Source organism: Corvus kubaryi, unplaced genomic scaffold (genome assembly GCF_017639235.1).
Source record: "Corvus kubaryi isolate FWS band 111438036 unplaced genomic scaffold, C.kubaryi_AGA036_p1.0 37249, whole genome shotgun sequence".
Taxonomy (NCBI): domain Eukaryota; kingdom Metazoa; phylum Chordata; class Aves; order Passeriformes; family Corvidae; genus Corvus; species Corvus kubaryi.
In genome coordinates this window covers 5,022,827-5,041,327 of record NW_024581072.1, presented here as the reverse complement: position 1 = coordinate 5,041,327, position 18,501 = coordinate 5,022,827, and the positions used below count along the sequence as shown (strand labels likewise).

The following is an 18,501-nucleotide window of genomic DNA, read 5'->3' as shown; positions in this document are numbered from 1 at the left end:
TCCAACTGTGATTAACAGGGGCCTTTTATGTTCCATTTCCACAGAGAAGGTTAAGACTTAAGAAATGATAGTGCATTTTGCCATGTGAAAAATGTATACAAAAATTTATGTTCAAAGAAAATGACACTCTCATGGTTTGAATTTTTAAACACCTTCAGCCTAGACATAATTAATGGCAGCACAAGGGAAAAAAGAGCCAGTCAATTTGCTGAATATCACAGGTTTGTTTTTACTATTACTATGCATATGGAAAACAACTGAGAAGTATACCAAGTATCTCAATACATGGTAATACTAATGAGTTAATTGTTACAAGGAAGACTCAGTGAAACAGTACATATCTAAACCAGAGAATGATCAAGAAGTCCAGACACAGTTACGACCTCTTGAAACTTTGAAAGATTTTTGTTTCTTTTCCTTTTTTGAAGGAACTTCTAACAGTCCTGGACACTGGCTAGAGTTCAAGGGCCTTAATAACGGTATCAAACAACCCAAAGATCAGATAGGAACACAATATTTTGTGTGACCTATTCACTTACTTATAGTTCACATAAGTTTAATTACTCAGACATCTACTGGGGGAAAACATTACTAAGCAAAAACTTTCTATCAGGCTCCTAGAATGGACGAACCTTTGATACCAAGGACAGGGGAAATAATCAGCCATGAAGCCTGCCTAGATTTTGCTGTCTGTCAACAGAATCTGGCTCAGAATTTGAAGGTGAAAGACCATCAGAAAGCAAGAGAAAACAAGAATTCAAGAGACAAGAAGAAAAATATTGGACAGAATGAATACCAAAGCAAAAGAAAATGGGCACAGGGACAGTACATTTCAGTAAATTCAGAACAGCAATAGAAAATCAGTGGGAAGAAAGGAGTGCAGAAAATTGACACCTTCTCAGGGAACCAAAAGGATTAAAAGCCCAAATATAAACTAATCCACTGCAATACCAAGGGGAATATGAAAGCATATGAAAGTGTAGGCTGTGTAAAAACACAAAATGGACAGCATTAACACTCACATGCAAGAAGCCCACAAACCATACCAGAGACTCAGCCACAAAATGAGGTGCAGTCAGAAGTGGACAGAAGGAAAAGGAAACATTGTAAGAAGCATCAGAAAACACATAAAGAACCAGTTGGTGGGCTCCTCCACACAGAAGGGTAACTTCAGTCAGACAGTTGTTAAATACCTAATGTCAGCAGAAATTTGGTAACTATTAAATTAGCACAAAATACAAAGGGTTGTTTATCAATAAAAAAGGAAACCACAGTGAGTTTTCAGACTAGATGTTACTAAGTTTGTTGGATGGGATTTATTTAGCAAGAGTAATACAAGCAGGTGAAGCAATCCCAGAGTTGGAAACCATTACTTTTTGACTCTTACAAGATGATAACTAAGGTTCCAAACAACTGGAGAAAGGGGTCTGCTGAGTTTGCAGAAAAGGTAAAGCAAAGAGTAGGGTAATAATAATAATAATAATAATAATAATAAACAACAATGACAACAGCTACTCTGAGCCAGAGACAGACAAAGCAAGTAGTCTAAAGTTTTGAGGATTACTCTTTTCCTGTATTGTGGTAATAGTTAAATCCTGCACCTAGTTAGTTAAGCTCTCACATTAATTAAATGTGAGGCATTTGTGAAAGGTTGAGGAAAGTCTCTTTGGCGTTATAAAAGTCACTTTTCCACAAGAAGAATTCTCTGTCACAAGAGTCACAGACTGCTATCGGCAACAGTCAATCACTAATGGGCCAACTAGTGACTACGTTATAACTAAACAGGCAAATTTACAGCCACCTGTGACAGCTGACTCCTGTTCTTCAGAAATTTGAGTATCATAAGGTAGATGCCAAGAACCAAAATTAAATATTAAGTCAGTACCCTGCCTAGAACTCGGCTTCTGTGAGGGAACCTCACATGTATTTCAGACTTTAATATATACTATGCAATATACACAAACATTGGGAAATCTGTTCCTTTCCTTTATACAACTACCTTGGCACTCCCTGAGGTACTCAGCAGCTCTTGCTTGTTAGAGTCATTGTCTCTCTTGCACATACTCACTCCCTCTTGAGCACTTCCTCCACTGCACTCTCTCCTACTCTCTTCCCCTTGTGTCCTTTTTCCCTTCAATCCTTATGCCTCTACCCCTTCCCTGCTCTCTGACCTTCAACAGCTCTTCATAGAATCACAGAGTCATTGAAGTTGGAAAAGACCTCTGCAATCACCAAGTCCAACCTATAACTGAACATCGTATCAACTAAAAGATACTAGTTGCTTCTTGAACACCCCCAGGGATAACTCCACCACCTCCTTGGGCAGTCAGTTCCCATGCTTAACTGCCCTTTCAGCGAAAAAATTCTTCCTGATATCCAACCTGAACCTCCCTCAGCGCAGCTTCAGGCCACGTCCTCTCACCCTGTTGCTGGTTGCCTTGGAGAAGAGGCCAGCCCCCACCTGGCTACAACCTCCTTAGAGGGATTTTGCAGAGAGCGATAAGGTCATCCCTGAGCCTCCTTTTCTCCAGGACAAACAATCCCAGCTCCCTCAGCTGCTCTTCATAGGACTTGTGCTCTAGACCCATCACCAGCATTGTTGCCCTTCTCTGGACACACTCCAGCGCCTCAATGTCCTTCCTGAACTGAGGGGCTCAGAACTGGACGCAGAACTTGAGGTGTGGCCTCACCAGTGCTGAGGGGGGGACAATCACTTCCCTGGTCCTGGTGGCCACTCTATTGCTGATACAGGCCAGGACGCCATTGGCCTTCTGGGCCACCTGGGCACACTCCTGGCTCAGTCTGGTTCAGCCACTGTCCACCAGCACCCCCAGGTCCTTTTTCACTGGGCCACCTTCCAACCACTCTTCCCACAGCCTATAGCACTACAAGGGATTGGTGTGACCCAAGTGCAGGACTCAGCACTTTGCCTCGTTGAATTTCATACCACTGGCCTTGGCCCATCAATCCAGCCTGTCCAGATCCCTCTGCAGAGCCTTCCTGCCCTTCAGCAGGTGAACATCCCTGCCCAGCTCGGTGTCCTCTAAAAATTTAATGAGGATTAACTTGATCCCTGGGTCCAGACCATCAATAAAGATACTAAACAGAACTGGCACCACCACTGTCCTGAGGGACACCACTGGTGACCAGCCCCCAGCTGGATGTGACACCATTCACCTCCACTCTCTGGGCCTGGCTGTGCAGGCAGTTTTTAACCCAGCAAAGATGCACCTGTCCAAGCCATGGGCTGCCAGCTTTTCCAGGAGAATGCCATGGGAGACTGTGTCAAAGGCTTTGCTGAAGGTCAGGTACACAACATCCACAGCTTTTCCCTCATCCACCAGGCGAGTCAGCTGGTCATAAAAGGCGACCAGGTTGGTCAGGCAGGACCTGTCCCTCCTAAATCTGTGCTGGCTGGGCCTGATTCCCTGGCTGTCCTGTATGTGCTGTGTAATGGTTCTAAAGATGATCTGCTCCATGACGTTCCCTGGCACTCAGGTCAGGCCAACAGGCGTGTAGTTCCCTGGACCCTTATTCCTTCCTCTGTCCTTCCTGGTGTCTCTCCACCCTCCTTTTCCTGGCCTCTCTGACTCCCACAGCCTTGCTGACTCTGGCTCTCACTCTCTTCTGCTCAAGCCTTTGCTTTCTTGAGCCCTTCACACTCATTTTAAAATTAGACACAACCTTATGCTTGCCTTATCATTTGAGAGCTGCCTGTACAGTCTGCTTTCCTAAAATTTCAGCACACTTGTTAAAACAGAAGCTATCACAAACAAAGTCGCACTAGTCGAGAGTAACCCAAGACCTCTAAGAGGCTGGATTTAGCTATTCCTTGAAAGTAAATTTTATCCTAAATTTTATTACTTTCATTCTGGTCTTAACACATGTAATTCAAGAGAAGATACATGCATACTGGATGGACATGCATGGCAGCACACACCCACTCACAGTGCTTTTTTGGGATGATACTCAATGTAGCCCTAGAAGCTTCAGGAATCTCCCTATCTGTATGAGAGAACTTTGGGATAGGATGAGCAAAAAATTCAGAGTATTTACCTGCAGTCTATTATCTTATATTTTTCATAAACAAGGAGACAAATAAAAACTTACGACACTCTTAAAGACATGGAGAAAAAAAAAGAAAATAAGAACCATGTGTTGAAGACGGATACCTCATTCATGCTGTCCCACAAGTCATCACTCTGGGCAGTTCTGTAGTTGTGATTATGCAAGTATACCTCAATGCCAGCTTGGAAAACATCCTTAGTGAGATAATGCTTCAGCATCAAAAGAAGTGAAGCTCCCTTTAGGGAGAAAAAACAAAAAAGAAAATTCATCAGTAAATTGAAGTTACAGCACTTTTTAAAGCATATGCATATTATAGCTCTTTCACAGTACAGGAATAACTCAGAAGCTAGCAGATTTTATTCCAAATAATATTCTTCAAATAATTACCTTTACACTCAGTTGCCTTGAAAAAATATTCTTTTAATATTTCACAAACTCCAAATACAGTTACAGAAAAGGCTAATGCAGTTTGAAAATTTTTCCCACCTGCTTTGGAAAAAATCTATTTTAAAGGCTCAAACTACAATTACAAAATGGACCAGTAGAATTTGACATTTTTTCCAATTAACATAATCTGAAAAATATTGCCTTCTTACTGATATGTCTCTGCTGGATGCCATTTTTCATTACCAATACTCATCTGTATGGTACAGAACTGCACTTGTGAGTCAGTGTTTAACAGTCATATGATTTGCAGTTATATCAAAACCCTAAAAATACAGGAAAAAGATGAGATACACTTGATAGGCTGAAATTGACTGCAGAAGAACAAGTACATTTTGATGTGTTTAAATACAGCCACGTTTTGTTAAAAAAAAAAGTAGTAACTGAGTAATTTTAGTATCAAAAGAGCTGTGAATGTTTCTATGTCACAGCCACTAATAAGTAAATCGCCTGATGACTTGCGTACTGTAGAACTGAATGCAGATGAGCAGCCATAGATCAAGAATAGTTTAAAGGTGCACTTTATATTTTTGATGCTATTTCTAGGAAAGAAACAAGATGTAAAGGAGGAGACTTTAAAGAGACAATGCATTGTTCTCACACATTCCAAATTCAAGTTTTCAAATTTGAGTAACATCTTACCTGAAACTGAAGGCTTACCTCAAACTGCAGGAATAGCCCTCACTACAGTTTTTAATAATTTGGCCACAACTTCCTCTCCTGTATGCATCTGTACTTAACCTACAGCTCTGCTACTTTGTTTTTCCTACTGTCAGAGACTTCCATACACTCTGTTGTTGCAGGTGGATCTTGTCCCACCCATGCATGTTAGGTTTACTGACAGTCTGCAAAACAGTCAGACTAAAAGTAATATTGTACAATAATTTCTATTCCAGACAGCAAAATGTAGAGGTCACCTACCAATCTGTGTCAGCTGGCAGTACAGCAAAACAAACTATGTTATACAATTCAGTAACAGACAGCCCTTCGTTTATTAGGGACTATATTGCAAATGTCTTCTCACTTGAATCGCCAAGAACTCTAACTAAGCTATAGGGACAAGAGTAGTGGAATACAAAAACTTCATGCCTGAATGAAAAGCTATGCAATGAAATCCTCTGAAATACAGAAAGCAACCATGAAAACACTATTTCTAACAATTTGCAAAACCTCTTTTGGTCAGCTCTTAAAGGTGTAGGTTGGTACAATTCTATTCAAAATTTGCAGATACTTATTAGTAGCAATAAAGTAATAAAATCATTCTCCAAATATAATGTTATACTTACTAATTGACTGAAATGCCAATCCAATCACTTATAGAACTTTTCTACTGAAACTATAGAGAGAAGTTTCAATCAAAGACTGACAGAATTTGTATCATTATAGTTGGCTACAGACATGATTGTGCCCAATGCATAGCTTCCAAAAGCTCACCAAAAAGGGAATTACTCAAGACAACACCTCTGAAGCATGAAACAACAGCCATGCCTTTCAATAAAAGGAGAGAATCCAAATTAATTTTGCAACCAAGGTAACCTGAAAATCACGCGTCTCTGTTCTTGCAGTTGAGAAAACAGAGTCCAAAATAAATGGAAGCACATCACTACCCTTGGTCTATTTGGCATCTCAGACTATTCAAGGATGCCAGACAACATGAGTTGACCAGCTGAGACGTGCACAAAGACATCAGAGGAAACAAACCAAAACTGTCATGGGCATGGCATTCCACTGAGCAGAGGAAGATGTAGTATTTAATTATTTTCTAGCAAAAAATAGCTGTCCCCATGATTTCTAACTAGATGAAAGTACAAGACAACAATGAAAAAAAATGTCAGCTAATCCAAAATAAGCAAACGAAAGGTCTTCCTCCAACACTACCAAAATCTGGTATCTAAAGCTGAGACAATGTAAATAAAAATTTTGCAAATACAGGTATTTCTTCTCCCATGCATTTTTAAGCAAGGCACTGAGAACCTTTAATAACATAAGCCTCACACACAACTCTCACTAGACATTAGGAATACTCAAGTTTCAGAGAACCAGGATATTCAGTAAAATAATTTACATTTAGAAGCAAGCTTCCAGTTCAGGATATCTCTAAAATACTGGATTTTTTTTTAACCAGGATGAGTATAAAATTGAGTGATTACTTCAATGTTTTGTTCTTACTCTTTTTTTAATCACTTGATACTGTCTACTATCAGAGGAGGAATGATATGCCTTGGATATGTTACTTCACCTACTGGTGCCCTGGGGTGGCTGGTGAAATACATTACAAGGCACAGAGAGTTTTCAGTAAGACAAGTTCCTAGTACCACAAGAATCACTTTATGTTAGGGTGACCAGAAAGGCTTCTCCCAGGATGCAGTGTTCTGTTAATCTATCCCAGTTTGGATTCCCCGGTTGGCTGTCAGCCTCTATCCCTCATCACTCCCCCAGAGCTTCCCTATTGGTCCCCGTTCCCTAGTCCTGCCTTTTCCCCGCCCCTGGATAAAACTCTTGAGTTTCAGGATCATGTTGGTATTTGCCTCTGCAACTTTTGACAGTGTAGCAGCAATAAATGCTCCTGCCAGAACACACGCAAACGCCCTTCTCGACTCTCTGCTACCAACAATAATACTGAACCCACCCGTGAGTCTGTGGGGGCATGCAGGACCCCACAGAGCAGAGCACGGACACTGTTAGTCCCCCTGCTACATCTTCATGAGTATTATACTTTGTGCTCAAGCATTCAACAAGATGGTAAGTAAGGTCACAAATACATATACATAATATTTTCCTAATTAAATGCTATGTAAATGTTTGAAAACATTATTGAGAAATCCTGCATTGTTTGAGTTGGGTGTAAATAACCTCCAAAGACTTGTCAATATGTGCCTATTCACTTGTGATTTCACACTAATATTTTCAATAGCTAATGTATCACTTCCCAAGTATTTTGAAATATTTTTAGTTACCTTGATATAAGAAAGAGCATCAAACATTTCTTCAATTTGCTCTGAAGACTGAACAGCAGAAGAGACTGGATGTGAAGAATTCAAGGAATCCTTCATCATAGCCTTGAAAATTAAATTAAGGAAATCTTCATCCTGGAAGAGAAACATTTTTAACTGTTTAGGAAGCTGAAACATACCTGTTAAGCAGAAAAGTAGAAGCTGTCTCTGCTTTGCTCCTCCATTGGTCTAGGCAGCAAAAGAACTTTCAGGGTAGCACTTATAAAAGCTACTACTTCCCTGCCACATTTTAGCAGTGGAATCTCACTTTTGAGTTTGCATCATTATAAAGACCCTTAAGCCCCTGTCTCTGGCAAGTGTGTCATTGGCACTAGATGAAAAAAAAGAGCACCTTCTAAATAAGTGTGTGTTTAATTTCACATTTATCTCACTAATGCTTTCACTTCATTTACAGTAGGCAGGGAATACAAGAATATGACTTTCATGTGCTTTAAGCATGAAGCCTAGGGAAATTATTCACTACAGTGATATTTGTGAGAATGTAAACAGCACCTTATCTAGTTATTACCAAAGGCTCTTACTTCTTTTCTTTTAGAATGAGGATATTTAATACGTTGGTACCAGAACAAGAAAACCCCAAGCACTGAAAAGAAGCTGATCATACTGGTATTTGTCCATTTCATTTCATCATGGCAAGCAAACAATTCTCTATACAGTAGAGAGTTAAAAAACAAAAAAAAACCCACCACCACCAACAAAAAACCCCCCACAAACTAACAAACAAAACCACACCACCCCTACCCTTCCCCCCGCCAACAAACAAAAAAAAACCCACAGAAACCCTCTGTGAAATACAATAAAAATAACTGTTAAAAATATTAAGGTTATTCTTCCTGAATGGAGAAGTTCTAGGTGATATCTTTTACCAAAACACATTCTGGCACCATCAAATGATGAAATAAGATATTGGTCAAGGCAGCTTGTCAGACACCTTTTGGAATGAAGCACACATATGTTAGATGTGTCCTTGTTAAAACCGGACACTACCTTTGTGTCCTGCCCTCAGCACATACACACCCAACAAGCAGAACAGCTACATATTGTCAGTGACAATCCAACTGAACAACCAAGCTAGGCCAAATGGAAAAGTTTTGAAACATCCAGTGCTGAGAAAGAATTCTACTGGACCAGGTTAGCAACTCAAATTTCTTAATAGTAATAAGAGTGACTTAAGAATGCAAAACTAACACTTCTCCAGAATGCTGAGAACACTATCAGGCAGGAAACAGTCTGTACTAATCAGGTGTTAAATCCCATGACTAATGCAAATCACATAAACACTCCAAGAAGTTGATTTCAGGGCTCAGGTATGTCCTCTCCTTGGAGATATCTTTATCCAGAATGCAAAATTAGTCTCTCCACTACCCTCTACATTTAATTCCACTAATCCATATTTGTCTGCCTGTCATTCTCAGTGACCAGAAAGGTTTATACAGTAGCTGATATCCTTTCCTTGGAGAAGAGAGATCAAATTTGAATCCATCATGTTTTCCAGAGTCTGAAAAGCTAGGTCACTCAGTACCTGAATGAGTTTGTAAATAATCACTACATTATTATATCAAAAAGATTCTATCCTTCAGCCATACATGTAAATGGAAGTGCCTGTGGGAGCAGTGCTTTGTACTACTAAGTGTAACTCAATGCTATCAGAATCCTTTGTGGGGGACCATTTGATACTTTTCTGCCAGGTCTGCTGATCTGTGAAACCCAGACTGATACAGACACAATCAAGTACCACAGTGATGGAAAGACAGGAGTTAACCTCCGGCATACTTAATAACCTAGAGCTCCTAGGTCTATTACGAAAAGTAGAAGTAGACAAACTTGTTTAACAACATGTCTGGACTTGTTCTACAAAAATTTTAAGTTATAATGTGATATATAAACATCTGCATGTTTTAACACCTGCTATTTTTCACAGAATACTTTAACCTTCACAAAACACAGTAGACTGCATGTAGATTAGTACCAAAATAAAACAAAAGAAAATTTAAAACTCACAAAAACAATGTACCATTCTCAAAACCACTTCCGATATAATAAAATGCCAAAGTGGAGATGTAGCATGATCTCAGTGGTGCCCAGAATTTCAGTATCAGTTTGTAAGTATCAATCATTTATGGGCAGCATTAAAAACAGGTTATAGTGAAGATACATAAGTGTAATTACAGAAATTACTTACTGAATGTAATTCTGGAAAAACCTCCTCCATGGCAAAGTATTCCATAAAAGTAGCAAATCCCTCATTCAGCCAGAGATCATTCCACCATTCCATAGTTACTAGATTGCCAAACCACTATGGAAGACCAAAAACATGATTATTTTCTTAGAATTAAAATCAAATGAGAAGTGCTCCATTCATTGCCTGCCTTATCTTGTGGTAAAATGAAGTTCAGTCAAAACCACAGTAAAGCCTTTGCAGGAACAACTCCTTAAGTATGTCATGAGAGTTGCAGTCTGCCTGCTGTGCTGTAGAAACCCGCAGGTTTTCTGAACAGATACAACGCACAACCCAGTCACAGTGAGGGGAAGGGTGAATTCAAGGACAGAATTGCACTTAAAAACAAACAAATGAAAAAAGAAAACAATAATCTCCCCAGACTAGTACCTGATGGGCAAGCTCATGTGCTATCACTGCAGTTACTAGCTTTTTATCCTTTGCTGAAGAAGTATTATTGTCAAATAAGAGTGTGGTTTCTCGGAAGGTGATCAAGCCCCAGTTTTCCATTGCACCAGACTGAAAATCAGGAATTGCTACCAGATCTGGAAAAGATTTGAAAAAAGCTTTGAAAATAGCTAGTTAAAGCAATCCTGTCTTTCAAGCCTACCTATTATATTACATAATCACTAAAAAATTCTTAATTTAAACTCTGTGGTATGGACATACATTCAAATCTCACATACAGAAGCCCCACAGATTTATAACCATGTTTCTCTAGCACAAACAACTTAAAGAGACCCTGCCTATAGATTCTGCATGAACAAAAGTAACATGGAAATGAGATGGCCTGAAATGGACACTACTGAAAAGTAGTGTCTTAGAAGAGACTGCATTTCACTATCTTTCCAGTCAAAGTAATGCATGCAAAGGAGTCAGGCTGCAGATTTTGCAGTTGTGAACATGATTCACAGACCGAGAATTTCCACATTACAAAGTTAAATGTACACAGAAGAATTTCTTTAGTGTTATTTATGTAAAAATATAAGCAATCTGGTTCCAAAAGCTCACAAAAACTTCCCAGCTTGGGACTCACTTAATACTTGCACTCAGCCAAACATGTAATTAGTTTTTAAAATTATTTAGTAATTTAATAATTGTAATAATACTTTTTTTAAAAATGAAAATTCCCATGCATTTTTCAGATCAGGGCTTCTTCTGGTTTTTTTTTTTTTTTTTTTTTTTTAAGTCCTAAAGAACTTACCTAATTTTTCAAGAGGGTATTTCATTAGGAAGTATTTTTGGTAAAATTCCAGAAGCTTCACTGCTGTGTCTAGGGCATACCCAACTTGGTTTACATGCTGAGGTATGGCATGGACAGATACCTAGTCCAAACAGAGAAGAGAAAATATTTTGAAACTTATAGCTACAAAAGATTTAGAATTGCAGGAGAAGCTGGCAGGAGTTCTTGAAACAGGTAAGACACATTTTTGCAAGTACATACACAAATTACAAATAGCAGTAATGAAGCCTCTCATAAACAGCTGATTTTTCTTACTAGAGCTTATAAACTAGTCAAAATACAGGGACACTGGCCTGTGTGTATGCAAGAACAATTCAAGGCTGACAACTTTAAGGAGTCTGTTCAAGAAGGGTCAACGTGAGGAATTTAAAAATCCCTCATGAGTTATTAAGTGACCCTCCCTGCACAGCTCAACTGATCTTTAGGCTATGGTAGCATGTATGGTATGATGGCAGTAGTATAATCTGCAAGAAATTCTCTCTAAACATAGTAATTGGCGCAAAGCTCATCCCCATCTAAGGTATGGCCATGTTAGACACAATGTAAGAAGCATTTATAAAAATTGAGAGGTTAGAATCTCCCTCTTTTCGCATTGAATTGTCTGTATCAAGAAAACAACTTCAATTAGGTTACAGGTAGATTCACATTTAGGACACCCTTTCCTACACAAACACAGAAATGCATGGAGAACCATTATCCAGTTCTATAAAAAAGAAGTCCCTCTTACTGTGCTTATAAATTAGTTAAACAAATGACATTTCAAACAGATGGAAAAGGGCACCTTTTAATTTTTGAGTTTGAATGAAGCACATATAAATAAGAATCTAGTCTAGAGTTCCTGGAGTACGAAAGTATTATTAGCTGCAAATTTTAAGCTCAAAAACAAAATATAAGAGCCTCCCAGGGTTGTCTGGTGTTGAGAAAAATTTCATTGGATTATGAACAAGAAGGAACTTTACTTCAGCTGTAAGTTATCTTAAAGCATTCATGACAATAAATTTATTCCGTGTGAAGCTCAAATTCTTTGAATCTCCCAGCCACAAATTGCTGGAAGCATTCTAAGTATGTATTTCCTGGGAAATGTATGCTTCCTTCTTACGGACTTCCTTGGCCTACTATACACTGCTGAGACTACCTTAGACCTACTAAAACTCTGGCCTTACTTGGTATTCTTATGGTTTCTCCCTTCAAGCTAGCAACTACTCTTAATAAGATTAAAATACTAATAAATTTAAACAAAAATAAATTGAAAATAATAAATTAAAGAGGAGTAAGAACTATTCTATTAAGTTAAAAAGTTTTCTGCCTCAATGAACTGACTGTATGGTTTTACCAGAGTACAGTTCAAATACAGACCTGAACAGCAGCCACACGCCAAAAAAAAAACGTGCAACAATCTGTTCTATTCAATCAGCTTTCATTAGAAATACTTGTCTAGATCAGAATTAAAGCCATGTAGTACCTTTACTTGTATATATTGGATTAAAGAGAGGGCTTCTCCTTCTACAGTGTTACTAGCACTATTCCCTCTGACTTTTTTTAGGTAGACACTTCTGACATTTCACCACAAAGGGGCAGTTTCTGCTAAAGAGTCATGAAAGTCATTTCTCATATGAAACTTCTGCACTTTCTAAAATAAGATTAAGGAGCATCTCCTAATATTACCATGTTTATTCTTTAGCTACTCTAACAACACACATTGTAGTGATGCCTTAGAATTTTAACTTTTATGTTTTTCATGTATTTGTAATTCTGCAATGCTTTAGTGTGTAACTCCAAAACTCCATATAGGGTCTTAGCTACTGTTATCCCATCTTGGTCAGTCAAAACAATCCCTCTCTAGGCCTGAAACTCAAGGATACCTTAAGGTCTCAGGCCCCGGGAAATGTAAACAAAAGGGGGGAGGGGGACGAACTTGGAGTAAATTACTTCATTACATGAAGCTGTAATTGGAGAATTAACCCCCAATATGCAAATGGACCAAACTTATAAAAGTATGAAAATTTGTAACCTGGTCATCCATTTTGGGTGTACCCCCTGAGGGCTTTGACTGCCCTAAGTGCACCTGAAGGTCCTTCACAATAAATATACCTGCTTTTATTCTATTAGTTTTGTCTAGCCTCTGTTTTTAGGTAGCCCCATCAAGGCATCAGTAGAAACAGGCCAATCCCTTGCAAAGGACAAAGCTCAAGCAGGACCAACTGTCTGAAGTTTGGAACCTTTGGAAAAATAAAAACTCCACAATTAAATAATTGTATTTAAGTGACTACATGCAGATTTAAAGTCAGCCTAAATTTGCTTTACTGTAGGGCCTGGGTTTGTTAGATATGTTATCTTTGCAGGTACAGAAAATTTTCGCGGCACTGCTTGAAACCATGTGTAGGTGTTCCTGGAAAATTGTCACGTTTCTTTACATCCTCAGAAGAACTCCTGGTTTGCATGACATTACTGTTCACAGATGAAGCAGTGAAAAGAAGAGTTGAAAGCTTCCAGCTCTGAAATCTCTTAGGAATTTTACATTTTGCAAATTTCCATTGTTAACAAGACCTGATGCAGAATCCCTTGCTGTAAAAGTATATTCAGTCCGGTATCAGCTGTGAACTCAGTCCAATTTATAGCATATGGCTTTTGTCCCCTACCTATGATGAGTATAATAAAACCAAGAAGATAAATAAATTTAAAAGAGACAGAGTTTGCTTGTTGGTTTGAGGATCTTTTTGTTTTGTTTAATAGCCTGGTTGGCTGGGGAAGAGTGAAGCACAACTTGAAGTGAAACAAACACATACCAGAGTCCCATTAGTTTCCCTGCTAATGTTTTTCAAGTCTGCAACAACAAAAGCTACTAGATATGTGCTCATCTTCAAACTGACAAAAAACTCATCCTGAACAACTCCATTCGTCACAGGCGTGGTGGCTTTCTGCAGGGGAAATTAAATATTATTAATACAGACAGAAGAACACTAAGACATAAGATAAATCAATGTTAAAGGATTATTTCATGCTAGGAACAGTTTATAGGCAAGCTTACATAATATCTTTATATTTTTGTTATATTTCAGTGGGATTGATGATAATTACAACAATGTAACAAACTTAACAAGACACAAAACATTTACGCTTATATACACAAAAATTATTTGTCAAGTTTTATTATGTAGTATTACCAAACAATTACGCTGTTTGAGAAACCAATCTAATTTGGTTTGCATTTGAAGTCCCAGTATAATCCAAAGTCAACATATTCATTAGCATTAATTCAGGGGAGCATTAGGCTAGACCAGAGACACAGTTCAGCATATTCTTCTAAAAATACTGTTATTACGTGAGTTAAATATTTGTCTCTTCCCATAAGTCTCAGCAAAACTAAGTAACCAGACATACATACTATTTTAAAACAGAACAAAATATTCCTCAGATGCACTTTTACAAATCAAGAGAGAATGCATTTTAAAAACTGAGGAAAACCTAAGGTCTCTCAGTAACTTCAAAGCAAAAACATGCCCAACTTAAACACACACTGGCAACAGTAACTGTCTGCCCGGTCTTCTGAGCACACAGTAAGATACCATACAGAAGTAAGATACCGTGCTGTATCTCAACTTACTTTTTGTGCAGTTTTCTTTAATACTAGTCCTAGAAAAGCATGCTATATGCCTTGAAGTACTTTTCTATGTATTCTTTTACTTGCATAAAATACAAAAAGAATAAAGCAAAATGTTTAAAACCACTGTAATGCAGAATACTAAAGGTTTGGAGACAGAGATGGCAGTTCATAAATTCTGAAACTTCATATATGATTTTGTTTTTGGAACCCACAAACATTTAAGAACCAGCAACAATAACCTTAGTTTTAGACAAGATCATTTGAAATGAAACAATGTTTTCACATTTGACTGTCACCAAAAATTTATCTGTCAGCCTCAAAGAGAAATGGATTTTTAAACCTGAAGATATAACCAATATAATCATTTAACCTGACCATTGTATGTGAGCAGAATGCCATCTTTGAATTCCTCCACTGCATTAATAGATTTCTGCCTTTATTACAGTTTTGGTGTCATAAGGCAGTGACAGCCTACTTAAGAAAATCTGCTGCAGATAAACTGGCTCAAAAATCAGTTCTCTTCATTAAAAAAAACCCAACAAAACCCAGAACAAACAAAACCACAAAAGGCAGCTCCACAAGCCCAAAATACACAGTTCATTTCTAGCCTTAATCCATGTCAGATACTATATATTGCCAAGTTAGTGATGTACATGCCAGCTGACAAGGCCTACTTCTGAGATCTCTTGCTCATGTAGGTATAGGTGATTATTTCAGCAATGTCTGCTGCACACATCACAAAATATTCTGAGTTAGAAGGAACCTACAAGTATCATGGAGTCCAAGTCCAAGCGAATGGCCCATATGGGGCGCTAACCCACAACTTTGGCATTATTAGTACCCTACTGTCACCAACAGCTAATTGTCGGTGTATGCAGCAGTGCTAAACCATCATTTACATTCTGTACATGAAGAACTATGGAAGCTGTTGAAAGATGCCTTAGCCACTTGTCCAGCTCCTAGCAGAGCAGAGTGAGTGAGCATCCTTTCTTGTTTATATAAAATAGAAGAGTGGTTCACCAGAGTCTGTTTCTTCTTGTAATTGTTAAGAATCACTACGAATCCAGGAATACAAATGTTAATACACAGTGAAAAAGATACTATTTCATAAGGTTGCAATTACTAGCTTGGTTTTCAAAAACAAGGTATCTGCATCAGCACCTGAACTTCAGACAACTTTCTGGAACCTAAGCTGCACAGTGTTCATAAATGTACCAGCAACACCAAAGGTGTAATATTCTCATTACTGATTAGACCAATGTCAGCATTGAGTTTCTGCTGGTTAATAAATGGCATTGAGGTTTTGATGAGAGAATATCTAGTTCTGACACAGACTAGGTAATGTTAGTCTTGCTAAATGCATTAGGCTTCCATAAAGGTTTGTCCAAAGGCATAACAGCATAAAACATCACCAGAAAATTCAGATATGCTCTTACAAGATTCTGTCTGAAAATTCTAGCTGAAGGAATTTCAGATCCCTCATTCACATTCTGGCGCTGACTCTGTCTGTATTCATACCCTACTTCCCCTCATTTAGGGACAGAAGCACATCCTTCAAGATCAGGTGTATCTTTCACATAGACTGGTGCTAGTTACACAATCAGCTGCTAAAGGTTCTCCAGTACTCTGCACATGTGCAGTAGAAGCAAACAGAGAAAACTCAAAAGCAAATCTCAAGGGCTGTTGAGACCAATGTCACCAACAACAAAACCTCTGCAAAATAACAGTTCATTTAATTTCAACACGAATCCTTCAGTCATTCAATTGTCAGTAACATCCTTCACTGTGCAATGCACTGAACAGGTGTTCTCTCTACCAAGTTCAAGTCTTTGAGAACAGAACAGTTGTTTTATTATAAAGTCATATAGTTTATAGCTTATCCACTCAGGTAAATCCCCTGGACATTAATGCAATAAAAACACAATCCAAAACACTGAAACAGATTACCTAGGCAGCAGCTCTACTAAAATTCCCCTACAAAAGTAGGTACCTTTGGCATATTTGACAGAGCGGAAAGTTTCTCATCTCTCTTGATCTTGATTAAAAAAGTAGCTTTAAATGATGGTTCATCAAAGCATGGAAAAGCAGACCTTGCTGCCAGAGGTTCAAACTGAGTTGCTGCAAACCACCTAATGGGAAGAGTGGAGAAGAGCAAAGCAAGAATATTAAAAGCATAAATGTCAGTTTATTTATGATAGAACAGTCACTTCCTTCCCAAAACTTCTAAGAGCTTGTTATGGGAACAGCTTTTTGAATAGTAGATGACAAGGCTGGACCAGCCAGAATAAATGTTGCATTAACAATTTTTTTCTTTAAAGCTGAAAAACCTACTTATTTGAGGAGTAATCTTCTTGGCTATTTTTTGCTTTCTGAACAAAGAAGAATGCACTTAGAATAACACAATTACAAAGCAACCACCAAAATATAAGCCAGCCTGTTTCCAGAGAGAGGGAACAAAAAGAAGATTGAAAAATTAAGTTAGTGAGCATGCCTACTAAATAAGAGTTTGGAAACATCTGCAGAAGACAGGACTGCAAGGAAGGTTTTTCATCTAATTGCCAGGCTATTTCCTGCAGATGCTCCCACAGTTCAGCTAACTGTATGCCTGCTCCCTGTGCTGGCTAGTAGATGGATTCTGTCCAAGTTCATGTACTGTCTTGTCTCTAATCCAACAGCTATTCATATCACAAGAAGACTTCTCAGGAGTCTACGTTCCTTCCCCACTATTTTTATACTAACTAGCTGTGGCATTTACAGCTTTTGGTGGAGAGCATCTCTGACTTTTGCACCCACAAGACAACACAGAGTACAACAAGTTTATTAATTGAAGTATTTACTGAAGCTAAACAGAGAAGATGCTCCACATTGCTTTTTTATCTTGCTGGGTTTTTTTAACATACTGCCAAGCTACCTGCAAGTGTTTGGGGGGTTTGTTTGTTTTGCATCATCATTCCACTGTATTTTTGGATATACAGCTTTTATGAGAAGGCACACTGCTGACAATTCATAAGATTAAACTGCATGCCTGCTTTCAATTTCTTACTCTTTTCTTCCTCCTGACAAATTAATACAGTTTCACCCCACGATTGTGCAGAAGAAAAACAAAGAATAAAGAACCATTCTGCATAAAAATATAAATAAGGTCCAATTTATTTCTTTATTTTGCTTTTGGCAACAAGTTAAGCGAGTTATTTTGCGATTTGGTAATTTTTGTATTTTTGTGACAATATAAAAATATTCAAAAGAAAGTAAAACTAAACTAAATATATTTTCTTGCAAAATCAGCTTGATAGTTTGAGTTTTATACAGAAAATACAGTAACGGCAGAGATTATCAGAGCAGTCTACATTTGTAAAACTACAGACAACAGGCACACAGAGACAATGCACCTGCAAAAAGAAGAAGCGGGCAAGACAATGGAAGTTATGATATCACTGAAGAGTTATCTGAAAAGGGTTTACTGAAAAACATGCAGGTTTAAACATGTGCTACATCCTGTTCCTGAACAAAAGCAGTTAGCACTGGACTGAAGGGGGACAAAAATTCAAAAAATTACTCACAGATTGTATTTTTTCTCTGTGAGCAATTATGTGTTCGCTTTCTACTACAGTAAATACAAAAAGAAAAGAAAACTGCAGCTACATCAAAATATGAAAAAACCCACTGAGTTTCAATCATTTAAGTGATTTTTGCCTTCTACACTTACTGGAATCTTACACCCACTTACTTCATGGGAATGAAAAGTCTTTAATGTTTGCAGTAAGTTGCTTAGCTGACCTGCACAGCTTTTCCTGTCTCTTGTTTATCGCACCACACTGTTTCTAGAAGACCTGCATGGACAGTTACTTGCCCACAAAGGCATGAACACTCTTAAGCATGTGACCAGCATAACGCACACTAAGGGGGGGTT

At 38.2% G+C, this 18,501-nt stretch overlaps 1 protein-coding gene across 2 annotated transcripts in view; it reads right to left on the bottom strand.

Moving 5' to 3' along the window:
• Positions 1-18,501, bottom strand: part of LOC121662412 (leucyl and cystinyl aminopeptidase) — a 54,972-nt gene that overhangs the window by 12,187 nt on the left and 24,284 nt on the right. For both annotated transcript variants that reach the window (XM_042023532.1, XM_042023531.1), the window contains 7 exons: positions 16,582-16,720; positions 13,774-13,905; positions 10,949-11,069; positions 10,135-10,289; positions 9,709-9,822; positions 7,470-7,601; positions 4,173-4,304 (listed from right to left, as the gene is read on the bottom strand). In XM_042023532.1, the coding sequence (XP_041879466.1) occupies positions 4,173-4,304; positions 7,470-7,601; positions 9,709-9,822; positions 10,135-10,289; positions 10,949-11,069; positions 13,774-13,905; positions 16,582-16,720 (925 nt within the window). The remainder of the gene's footprint in view (positions 1-4,172; positions 4,305-7,469; positions 7,602-9,708; positions 9,823-10,134; positions 10,290-10,948; positions 11,070-13,773; positions 13,906-16,581; positions 16,721-18,501) is intronic.